The sequence below is a fragment of the Zonotrichia albicollis genome, chromosome 3 (assembly GCF_047830755.1).
Source record: "Zonotrichia albicollis isolate bZonAlb1 chromosome 3, bZonAlb1.hap1, whole genome shotgun sequence".
In the NCBI taxonomy this organism is placed as follows: Eukaryota; Metazoa; Chordata; class Aves; order Passeriformes; family Passerellidae; genus Zonotrichia; species Zonotrichia albicollis.
The window spans coordinates 56,059,546-56,071,001 of record NC_133821.1 but is presented as its reverse complement, the minus strand read 5'-3'; the positions used below and the strand labels follow the sequence as shown (position 1 = coordinate 56,071,001).

Sequence of the window (11,456 nt, the reverse complement as noted above, 5' to 3'; positions counted from 1 at the left end):
TGTCTTTTGTTTCTTGGAGCAGAGGCCAACTCCCACCTGGATACCGTCTAGGACAACGTCCCCCTGAGCCTCCTTTTCTCCAGGCTAAGCACCTCCAGCTCCCTCAGCTGCTCCTCACAGGACTTGTGCACCAGACCCTTCACCAGCTCTGTAACCATTCTCTGGATTCGCTCCAGCGCCTCCTGCACTGCAGGGCACAGAGCTGGACACAGGCTCTGATCCTTTCCCTGCTCCTTCTGGCCGCGCTATTCCTGACACAGGCCAGGGTGCCACGGCCCGCAGGACACGGGGCTGCCTCGCGTCCCGCAGCTCTCGCCCTGCGGCTCCGGCCCCTTTCCGGCAGGGCCGCTCGCCGGGCGCTGCCGGGGCCAGGGGCGGGGCACGGCCGAGGCCGGGCCGGGCCCGTCCCTCGCCGCCGGGGCGGGAACTTCCCGAGCCTAGGGAGCAGACGCTTCCGGGTGAGCGGCGCACGCAGCCCACGTGGGCCCGGCGGGAGCGGCGGGAGCCAGGTCGGTGCCGGGGACCGGGATCGGGACAGGGACACGGACACGTGTCACCGCCGGGCTCTGCCCCCTTCCTCCCCGCCCCACACGTGCGCGCCCGAGCGGCAGCGGGGCCGGGAGAGACGGCTGGTTGCATGCGGCTGCTCCATCGGCGGGCCTGCTGTGGTTTTCTCCCCCCAGTTTTCTCCGGAGGTTCCTTTCCCCGAAATTCGGAGCCATGACGTCCCTGGCGGAGCAGCTGAAGCGGCTGGCGCTTCCCCAGACCGATCCCAGCCTCCTGGACCGCAGCGAGGTGGCATCGCTGCTCTTCACCTGCAAGGAAGCCGCGACAATTGACAGGGACACGTTCTTTGCCATCGGTGAGTTTGGCTGCTTAGATGGCACTGGTTTTAAAAACACTCCAAAAAACAGATGGAGGAAGATGAATAGGAGAGGGAAACCCGTATTCAAAAAAGGCCAAAAGAATAGTTGAAGAAGCTGCTGGCTGGTCAGCATCACTCCAGTCCTTGGGAAAACCAGTTCCTCTACGAGCACGTTTCTGGGCAATTGAGGGTAAGGTCATGGGGAAGAGTCAGGGATCACCAAGATGCTCAAGGACTGGCGAATTTGCCCAATAAGGGAAAGTTGATGAGAGGAATATCTCTGGTCTCAGTCAGTCTGGAGAAGAGAAGGCTTTGGATGTGTCTCATTGGAGCCTGCCATTGCCTTTGAGGATATTCCCAGAAGATGCACCAGGCATGCATGGCTGGAGGACAGGAGACAGTGGGAATAAGTTGGAAAAATAGGAGTTAAAACTGGATAGAAGGAAAAGCTTTTTCATTGTGAGGACAGTCAAGCATTTAACAGGATTGTCTGGGGAGATTGTGGTTGGGAAAAGAAAAAAAGTAACTTTTTTGAAAACTTTGACAGAATAATGCCCTGAGCTACCTAGTCCAATTTTGGAGACCCTTTTAACCCTGCTTTGAGCAGAGCCTGGGACTGAAAATCTCCCAATGTGCCTTCTGACATGAGTCCTGTGTTTCATGAAAACATGTTGATGCCCTGCTCTTGGGTAACGTTATGGTCACAAATAATGTGAAGTGGCAGTAGCCTTTGCAGTGTTGGCACACTTCAAATTCCTTATGCTCTATCTCTTTCCATATCTATATACATTTTTATCCAGGCATGTGATACTGTTGAATAAGAAAGCTGTTTTCTAAAACCAGGCAGATGGGTATCATGTTTCCATTTTAAGTAACAGGATTGTAGATATATATCGTTGATGCAGCACCATGTGTTTTTTTTGGTTTCTTAAATAGTTACTCTAGAACTGCTTGGCTGAGTTTGAGGATGGAGTTTTTATGGTCTCTTATCCAATATTGGACCTCTAATCCAGTATTTGATCATTCCACTGTTAGAAGAAAATAAAATCTATACATTGGGTTTGAGTTTCCTGCATTCCAGCTTGCATCTGTTGTTCTCCCATCCTTCCCCTGTGCATCTCTGAGAAGAGTGGCTCCATCTCCTTGATAACCCACACCATATCCTGTTAAGTAGCTGCAGACAGAGGAAGATTTCCTTTTGACTCTCTCTTCTCCAGGCTGAGCTGTTCCTCCTTTTCCTTTTATGTTGTTTTCCAGCCCCTAGACCATCTCAGCATTCCTCTGCTGAACTCACATCCAGAAATGTTTTTCTTCTACTGATGATCTCAAAATTGCACACAGGGCTCCAGCTGCAGCTCACAAATGGAAGGGGCAGTTCCCTCAGCCTGCTGGCCATGCTCTCAGGGACAGCACAACCCAGGATGCTGCTGGCCTTCACTGCTGCAAGAGCTCTCTGCTGATAGTTGCTAATGTTGCTTTTCTTTGTCAGTTGAGAAATAGTTCCAAGTATATCAAAGGTTTTGGTCTTAGGCCTCTTTGGTTTGCTTGGTAAGGATGACATGTACCAGTATAGCAAAAAAGTTGGGTGTGCCAGTGAGGAAGTAAGTGGGTAGGACTGGAGAACAAAAACTATTGTGTTAAAATTTCCTCCCATTTTTAATTTTTTTTCCCCCCACAGGGTGCACTGGCTTAGAAGAGCTGATGGGCATTGATCCTTCATTTGAAGAGTTCCAGTCCAGTTTGTTTAGTTCCACAGCCAAAGGCCTTGAACGCAGTGTTCAGACTAAAGCAGTAAATCAGCAGCTGGATAAGAATATTTCATTGTTCCTCATTCACCTGTCCCCCTACTTCATGCTTAAGCCAGCCCAGAAGTGCCTTGAATGGCTGATTCAGAGGTAATCCACTGAATATCCTACATGTCAATAGATAAGGCTGGAAATGAAAGATTTATTTCTCCCCAGTGAGAAAAGTTTTGAATAATTTTACTTCAGCTTTCTGAAAATAGGATAGAATGTTAATAATTTGCAATTAGACTTAGTCCTTATGGGGCCAGATGCTCTTCTTTGCTAATTAGATTTTTGTCTTTTGATAAATTTCTGTGATTATTTTGATCTGTCATGATATTCTGTATAAAAGCAATTTCACCAAAGTTGCCCAGCCCTAGGCATCTTACAGAGCACACAGAGAGGCACTTCTACATTGTGCATTTAGAAGCGGGCTTTGTAAAATAGCTAAGTTTCAATATTAACATGAGTCATGAACCTTAACTATTCTTATTTCAAGGTTTTGTAAGGTGTGAAGAAAAAAACATTGAAGTATTTTGTGATGTTTTATTTATTTATATAAATTAATCTATCCAAATGCAGAAAGTGCAGTACTTCTTATTATGAAAGAGTGTGTGGTTTTCCTGAAACATACTTCTCTGAGTCACATTTGTTCTATGCATTTTTATTCTATGCATTTCTATGTATTTTGTTCTATGCATTTCTATGTATATTGTACTGAGAGATTCATACTAGATTTTTGTAACATCTGATTTACTATATAAGCCGGTGCTGAAGAAATTAAGATAATTTTTAGTTGTACAGGGACCTAAAATTGTTGATAGTGAGAGGAAAAAATATGCTAGCACTGTTTTTTTTCTTGTAGCACATGCAGGCCACCTTGAGTTTCTGGACTGTAGGTGGACCATAGATCTGAGTCAGTGTGAAAACCATGTCAGGTCTTGCTTAAAAACAATTAAACAAGGTATTCTGAGAAGAATGTCTATTTTCCTCTTTGGCTTCCAGGTATTTTTAAACTACACATGTATGTTCTTTTCCTTAGATTTCACATTCATCTCTACAATCAAGACAGTTTGATTGGTTGTGTTCTGCCATATCATGAGACTAATCTATTTGTGAGAGTTATTCAACTTTTAGATATAAAAAGCCCAACTCATAAGTGGCATTGGATGGATCCAATACGGGTAAAGTACTTAACAGATGCAAGATAGAGGGACCTTGAGGGACTTTATTTAATAATATCTTGACCCTTCTACTCTGCTTATGAATATGGTCCACCAATTTATGTGGTTAGTTGTAGAACTGTACTGAAAGTTTAATTACAGGAATGGAGCCTGGATGCCCACATGTTGTTTCTGCTATCTTTCTTTAAAGGTGAAGTTGATATTAAAAAGCTTTGACTGTAATTACTCTTTTTTTTGCTAAGTTAAAACATGCTTTTGAGGTGTAAGTATTTGCTACTGCTAGGAAGATACATAAATTGCTAAAATTTAGGTTTATTTGCATGTAGGATAAATGTAATTCTCTTCATCACCCGTCTTAATGTAGACACAAAACATTCTAACAGTGTGTGGCAATCCATTACTTATTTCAGTTTTAATGGTGTTAACTGATCAGTAGGATTAATTCAGAGGTTATAGTAATTTTGACTTTCTGTGCTGCACTTTACTCTGAGTGTTCTAACTTCACTTTTTTTCTCTGTGTAAAGAAACCTGGAGTCCCTCTGGCAAGGGGTACTGTCATTACACACTGCTACAAAGACCTGGATTTCATGGATTTCATCTGCAGGCTTGTGGCAAGATCTGTGAAGGTTGTTAATTTATTCTAGAGCATTGTTTGTTGTCACTTTGTCTTCCCCATGTTTTTATAGTAATGTGCTATTTCTGAGTGTTTTGAATTCATTCACCAGTAAACAGTATGAGGATTTCTTTTGTTATAATTTGTGAAGATGACAGTCTGTCAGAAGTTCTGTAGGGAAGTGACTGAGAACCAATAAGCCATGACAAAACGATTTGGCCACACTGTATTATTTACTGTGTTGCCTCAGGGTACTTCATTGTCTTAATTTCTTCCATGAACTCATTCCTGCCATTAGTCTTTAACTGTGCTCTGAATTTCCATGTCTCTTCTGAGGATTGTCATGGGTGTTTTAAATACACATTTTCAAATATTAATGAGAATTTGAAATTGAGAATGTTAGAAGGTGGGCAATTTTTTTTTTGTTTTTTCAGTAAATGTCAAGTAGAGGGCTAGTTCTATAGTCTCAGAAGGGTAAGATGTATCACAGATCCAGTTATTTAGAGGATTGGGATGCATCTGCTGTCAAACTAAGCAAAGCAGACACAGTAACAGAGTATTCACAGGTGTAGAAGGAGGTGTTAAACATAACACAGTTGAGCTTCTTGGCTGTCCAGCTCTGAGTCTTGAGCAGTGCACCAGGATCACAGGTGATTTTGGCTGCCTTACTCTGATTAATCACACTGGCACCCATTCCCATCTGCCCTGTCTGTGAGGAGGAGCAGGAACCTCTGGTGAGGGTTGCTGCTGTGAGGGGAGATGACTTCAGTTGTGCCAGCAGGAGCTGCTGGAGCTTGCAGGCTGGAGTTCTAAGATTTTGGTGGTTTGAGGGAAGCCACATGTGCATTTCCACTTGCCCTGATGTCTGAACAGCTGATTTTTTTTTGTGATCCAGGTCTTTTCAGAGTGTCCCGGCAACTCAGCTCAACTGAGAGTTCTCCTTGTGTTTTATGCTTCCACCATTGTGTCAGCTCTTGGAGCTGCAGAGAAGATAACAGACACTATGGTCTCTCTGCTGCTTCCTTATGTCCAAAAGGTGGGTGAAGCTCTATCCCTCCTGTGTGATGAAGTGCACTGTGTTCTGCAGATGCACATAACCTCACACAAATAATCTCCAAGAGGGACATCCTGTGTGATACATACTGTACCACTCAGCCTGATTTGAAACCTCAGGCAGGTGAGGGTCCATGGGAAATGATGTTTTTTCACACCTCAGATGAGCACTTTAAGAACTGTTTTCCACTCTGCATGAGGAATGGAGCTGTGAGAAATGGATACACGGATTGAAGAGTGTTTTTGCTTTGAAATTTATCACACTAAACCATGAGGGAATTGTGTCAGCGTAGATAGCCTGCTCTAATATCCTTTCTTGTCCATGGTTGTTGCTTTGTCAACAAACAAAGCAGTAGTTAATAAATGTGCCTTCTCTATCTGTGGATCTTGCACAACGGCTTTTCTTCTTGGAAGTTGAGTTTATAGATACCTTAAACATTAACACGTGGAAAAGAGCATAGTAGGATTCCGTCGATGTTAGAATAAAAATTATTTTTATGTTAATGTACTCTTTTGTGTTATTCTGTGTTAAAAATTCGCCTTTGTCTCTTTTTCTAGGGCTTGAAGTCCTCTGTACAGGATTACAGAGCTGCAACATACATGATAATCTGCCAGATGACAGTAAAAGTGACAGTGGAGACTTCCTTGGTGCATTCCTTGATGGTGCAGATAAGCAAGACACTATTTAAAATGCCCTCATTAATCAGGGACGGGCTGGCTTGCTTGAACCTACTTCTGCAAACTCAGAAAGGAGATAAACTTGGGAAAAAGTAAGTCTACGTGAATCAGATTTTCCCACTTTCTAAAATTCCAAACTGCGCTTTGATAATTTGCAATTTTTATATCCTCAGCATTAAAGAGATACCTCTCTGTCAGAAGTTTTGGTAGTTGATATTTCAGAGGGCTTGTAAGTTCCTTTGGCTTACTTTGAAAATTTGTATGCTCACTGCAGCAGAGAAGTGTCAGGGGTGTGAGCTGGTCATCTCTTGGTGCTTCTCTTAGTGAGAGACTGATGCCAGTGTGCAAAACTGAACCCTGTCAAGTAAGAGGTTTTCTGGAAAGTGCAAAGAAGTTCTGCTCCTTCAATGGAAGGGCTTTGAGTTGGTGTAGTTTAACACCTGAAGGATAAGTGTTTCTCTACCACCCCTTGTTTGGTCTCACTTCAGTTGAGGTGTTCTCCTGGAGGCTTGTGTGGTGGATTCCCATCCATCTGTCTGCCTTGCTCTGGCACAGTTGGCTTCTGCTGGTAACATGCATTTGAACATAGTCCCACGTGCTACAAGGAATCTGCTTGCTGGCAGAGAGGGGTATTCCAATAGGAAAAATCTTCTGAGGATTATATAGAGTGATTACTTGCCAGATGCTTAAACACTGTCATGGGTTGTTTGTCAAAAGAGCAGGTATGGGGTTGATGTGTTATGCAGCATCCAGCCAGGTGAGTGTAAAAGGAGACAAGGTGAAGCTCTGTGTGAGCCAAAAGGGAAATGGCTTCTCCTCAGAGGATCTGGCATTGCACAATTACTTCTCATCCATTTAGCTGCTTCTGGGGAATAGATATGCTCCTTGCAGTGTGAGGATGTCTCTTCCTGTAATTCATACAAGTGTTTTTCCTTTTGCTACCAGCTTTGCAAAAAACATAGGTAGGTTCACTGTGCCATTGCAGCAGCTGTGCTCAGCATGGCTGGCAGTACCCTCTTTTCTTCTTGGATATTACATTTGCCAGTAAACATCTGGCATTAAGTGGAGCCCTTTGAATTTTTTCAGTGTTTGTTTACAATGGGGCTGTTACCTGATGCTGAAAATTGAATCCTCGTGAAATCTGTATAGTTTTGAAAGTGTTTGTAACCCAGATCAGCATACACACTTTTCTTTTTTCTCCCTTTTAATTGTGCAGGCCATTTAATTATCTGTGCAAAAGCCCAGAACTGGTAACATTTTTGCAAGGCCTGTCAGCAGGCTATGATATCTCTCCTCTCCTCCGCTACCTGTTGCCTCACCTTGTTCACACCATCATGAAAAGTGATACAGGTAAGTTAGCCCAGGTTCTTTGTAAAACTTGGATCAGCCTTAGGATGGATAACTGTGGTAGATGTCACAGCTGTGTAATTGCTTCTTCCATTGAAACTCTGCCAGTACCTGTGAAGACGTGATTGAGCTTTTGTGTGTTTGTTGGGTTTTTTTCTATTTTCTTTTTTTTTTGTTTTCTTCTTAGAGATGTATTGCAGTACTGTGAAATCTTGGGTAGATTGCATATACTCCATATGTGGTTAATTAGGGACAACTGTGTTTACCCAGTGATTAAATGTGCCTGGGAACAGTCTGGGGCAGCAAGGCTGGCTGGCTTGTAGCCTGTGTCTGTGCTAGAGAGTCTGTTTGCACTGTGGCTTTGTAATGCTGAATCATGACTGGGGAAGCTGTTTTGTTCAAAAGGTCCAGATTCACACCAAGGAATGCTCTAGGGTAGTTGCTGGCTTTGAGCAGCAGATCTGGAATATGCCAAAGCATCCTTGAGTTTATTGGCAGCAATCCAGGCTTTGGCATTTTAATGACATTGGTGTAAAGCATTGCTAATGGATCACAGAGAGTTAGTGCTGGATGAGCACTGTGGTCTTCAAGTTGTGTGCTTGGTTCAGCAGAGGATGATGCTGCAGAAGCTGTTTGCTTTATCAGTATGAGGAGACTGTTCTCTAACTATTGTTCATCTTCTATGATTGTTCTTAGAGGAGCAAGAAGAATCCGAGGAGACAGAAAATGACATTTATATCAAGCATCTTCAAGCTATTCTTGAGAGTATACCACTGGAAAAGGATTTAGATTCCCTGTTGGCTTCGTGAGTTGACTTCAGTTCTTTTCCCTATGCAGTAGTGCAGTCACTTCTGGTTTAATAATAAGTAATTCCTGACAATGGCATTAGCATTATATCAGCATTATATTATATGTTTTTATGAGTTCATAAGTTAAATCCAGATGTGGATTTTGAAATTTAAACATTCAGTAACCCAGAAGAGTCATTCATTTAGCATTTGTGGGAATAGTTGTGGGACAGAGGGAAACTTGAAGCCAGCAGCAAACTGTACTTGCAGTAAATAATGTATATTAATCCTAATCTGTTAAGAACTGTGCTTTATAACAGTAATGAAAAGATACTGTGCAAAACATGGTGGCTTTTCCTTTTGTTTGTAATTTTAGCAAGTTTCTTGAAGAGTTTATCTCCTGTGGCACAGAGGTTGAATCTAATCCCACCAAAATGGCTGCACTCAATCAAAAGATCCTTCCTCTCATCAGACTTCTCGAGAGAAAGTAAGTTCCATTTTTCTGTAACATACCCACAGTCTGTAGAGTGGTGATATCAGCTATGATCTTGGGTTATTGGGTGTAGTAAGTACTTGTACTACTACAAGTAGTCTTGCTGAAATAGATACAAAAGGAATAACTGACTCCTAATCTCTGTCCAAATTTTGTTTTACTGATTGTCCTTACATATTTTGTTATCACTGTAATACCTGGACACAGACCTACTGGCTTTGTACAGCTCTTTACTTTGCAGCATGACCTTCTCTGCTCATTATGTCTCCTAGTGGTCTGCAAATCATTCCGTTTCCTTGGTTTTCCCTGTATTTCTCCTGTAAATACATGTTTTCCTATAATCCTCTGCAGAATATATTGATGGTTTTGCCTTTTGGCAGGTATCCTAAAGCCTTAGACTCTGTGTTGGAGAAGCACCTGGAAGATTGTACAGATGAGGCTGACCAAAATCTTTTTCATCAATTTATTTCTCTTTCATTAAGCTGTGGCAAGTACGAGGTAGGTAGGATTATGAACCTAGCTCTTAAATGGTTATACTGTCAGAAGGCTGATTTTTAACATAGTTCTGCTCTCTATTACTCCTTATGAACAAACTGTCTACCATTCCTACAAAAAAAAGAAAAAAAACAAAACAACAACAACAAGAAAAAAACCAACCCAATACCAAAGTAAAGGATCCTAACTTCATTAAATATTTAGGGGGAGGGAGCTTGGTCAAAATTGAGGTTAAACAAAAGCTATCAGGTCTTTTAAGTTTTTTTTCATAAGGACTCATAAGAGTGAGATTTTTTTCCCTGGTTAGAATTTATACATTTCCACCTGCTCCAATTGCTACCAGTAATTTTTTTCCTTAGACACGTGGCCACTGCATACACTGTAGAGGTCAATAGTGACAACACAGTGGTGCCCAGCAAGGCCTCGAGGATGTTGTCAGTGGCAGAGTCTGTTTTGGGAAAGCTGAGAAACAACTTCATCACTGTTGAGAGAAGATGGCTTGGTCCTTTTCCTTGCACTGATTTTATGAATGTTTGCAGTCGGTAACAGGGAAGAACAGAGTGACCACAGAGTTCTTCCTGTGCCATTTCTAAAGAGCAATGGAAACTCAGCCTAACACAGAATAACCATTACTACAACAGATCTGGCCAAGGAATTTATTAGAAGAGCTGGTTAGTATTATGGCTGTTGTTTGCAATGATTGAAGGACTGAAAGCAAACATGACAAACTACAGAAAGAAGCGCTTCCTGTATTTTTGTACTGATGTAACAAAGGCAGAGTAACAAGTGGATTAACAGAAACACAAGGCATGCAGAACAAAGGCATATGACTCTCTTCCAGCTTTTAAGGTTCCTGAGATAAGTGCACGCAATTGGACTAGCAGGGATGCCTTTTTAGCAGTTTCTGTCTGTGCTGTGTCACACTGACATTCACTAGAGCTTTCTCAGAATCCTTAGATAAGCGTAATGCTTTTCTAGGACATAATGGTGTCTGTGGCTTACTGTACTTTTCAAGCTATCTTGCAAAAACTTTTTACAACAGTGAAGAAATTTCATCATTTAAAACAGTTACACGATATCATTATACTGTAGTTTAACTTCCTAGGTCTTGATTGTGCCGGTTTTCTTCTGATACAAAAAATTGCCATAAGAATGCCTCCCATTATCTTTATGTATATTTAAAATATTTTTAACATGCACCGGGGTCACTGTGAAATCTGTATTTCAGTTTCTGGAAGTCTGTGAAACCTCCCTTCTGCTTAGTTTGAATCATCCTCAGCCTGCTGTGCGGGTCCTGGCTCTTCAGCATTTGAAAGATGTTATTGAAACTTCAAAGGTTTGTGTCTGAACCTCTCCCTTACAGAACTGATTTAACATGGAATGTCTTCAAAAAGCTGTTTGCCAAACTTAGCAGTTGAAGATGAGTGGTATGTGAGACTGCGCCTACATCATCCTTTCTGCTTTTCATGGTATTTTCAGTAGGCTTCTGTCACCATTTCCCCCTATTCTGGAGTCTGGATATAGTTCTTGTTGATTAAGCTGCTCACATTCTCCTAAAATCCAAGTTAGTTAATATTTCTGGTTTTCTTTCTTTTGTTATTGAAAGTTAGTCGACCTGTGAGGTTTAATTTAGATGATATTACCACTTCTCTTACCCTAGAATTCAGATATTAAAAGCCTGTGAAGTGTTCGACAGACAAATGATTTATTTTCTTTATTGACTCTGTTTCCTTTATTTTTTCAGGAAGGCTTTGATCAGGCATTTTTACAAGAAGCAATATTTGGACGGCTCAAGGATGACAACAGAGATGTTGTGATGGCTGCCCTCAGTTCTTTGGAGGTAAGTGTGTGTCTTTTGGCATGCGAGATTTTACCTGGTCTCCAATGTGTGTGTGTCTGGAATGTATTCTGTGTAGTTGTCCTTGTGTTCCTGTTGCATGACTTCTATCCTTTAACAGGATGAAGCAGCACAAAAACAGGAGGCTTGTGTTGTTTGCCATCTCACAAATTCCCCCCAAATCTCTGCTCCCTGATCCTTACCAAGGGATAGGCAGTTAAAGTGAATTTATCTGTTTTGTTTTTCTTTTTTTAAAAATGTAGCTACTGAAGCATACTTAAATCTTTGATTATTATTTGAGGCATGCTTCCTGCTTATT

General features: G+C 41.9%; 1 protein-coding gene across 1 annotated transcript in view; it reads left to right on the top strand.

The window, feature by feature from the left end:
• Positions 1–720: 720 nt before the first annotated feature.
• Positions 721–11,456, top strand: part of HEATR1 (HEAT repeat containing 1) — a 36,774-nt gene continuing 26,038 nt past the window's right edge. The window contains exons 1-12 of the mRNA XM_014267437.3: positions 721–862; positions 2,544–2,760; positions 3,692–3,833; positions 4,358–4,459; positions 5,342–5,482; positions 6,058–6,269; positions 7,394–7,527; positions 8,221–8,329; positions 8,689–8,799; positions 9,186–9,303; positions 10,529–10,636; positions 11,045–11,140. Coding sequence (XP_014122912.2) covers positions 721–862; positions 2,544–2,760; positions 3,692–3,833; positions 4,358–4,459; positions 5,342–5,482; positions 6,058–6,269; positions 7,394–7,527; positions 8,221–8,329; positions 8,689–8,799; positions 9,186–9,303; positions 10,529–10,636; positions 11,045–11,140 — 1,632 coding nt within the window. The remainder of the gene's footprint in view (positions 863–2,543; positions 2,761–3,691; positions 3,834–4,357; positions 4,460–5,341; positions 5,483–6,057; positions 6,270–7,393; positions 7,528–8,220; positions 8,330–8,688; positions 8,800–9,185; positions 9,304–10,528; positions 10,637–11,044; positions 11,141–11,456) is intronic.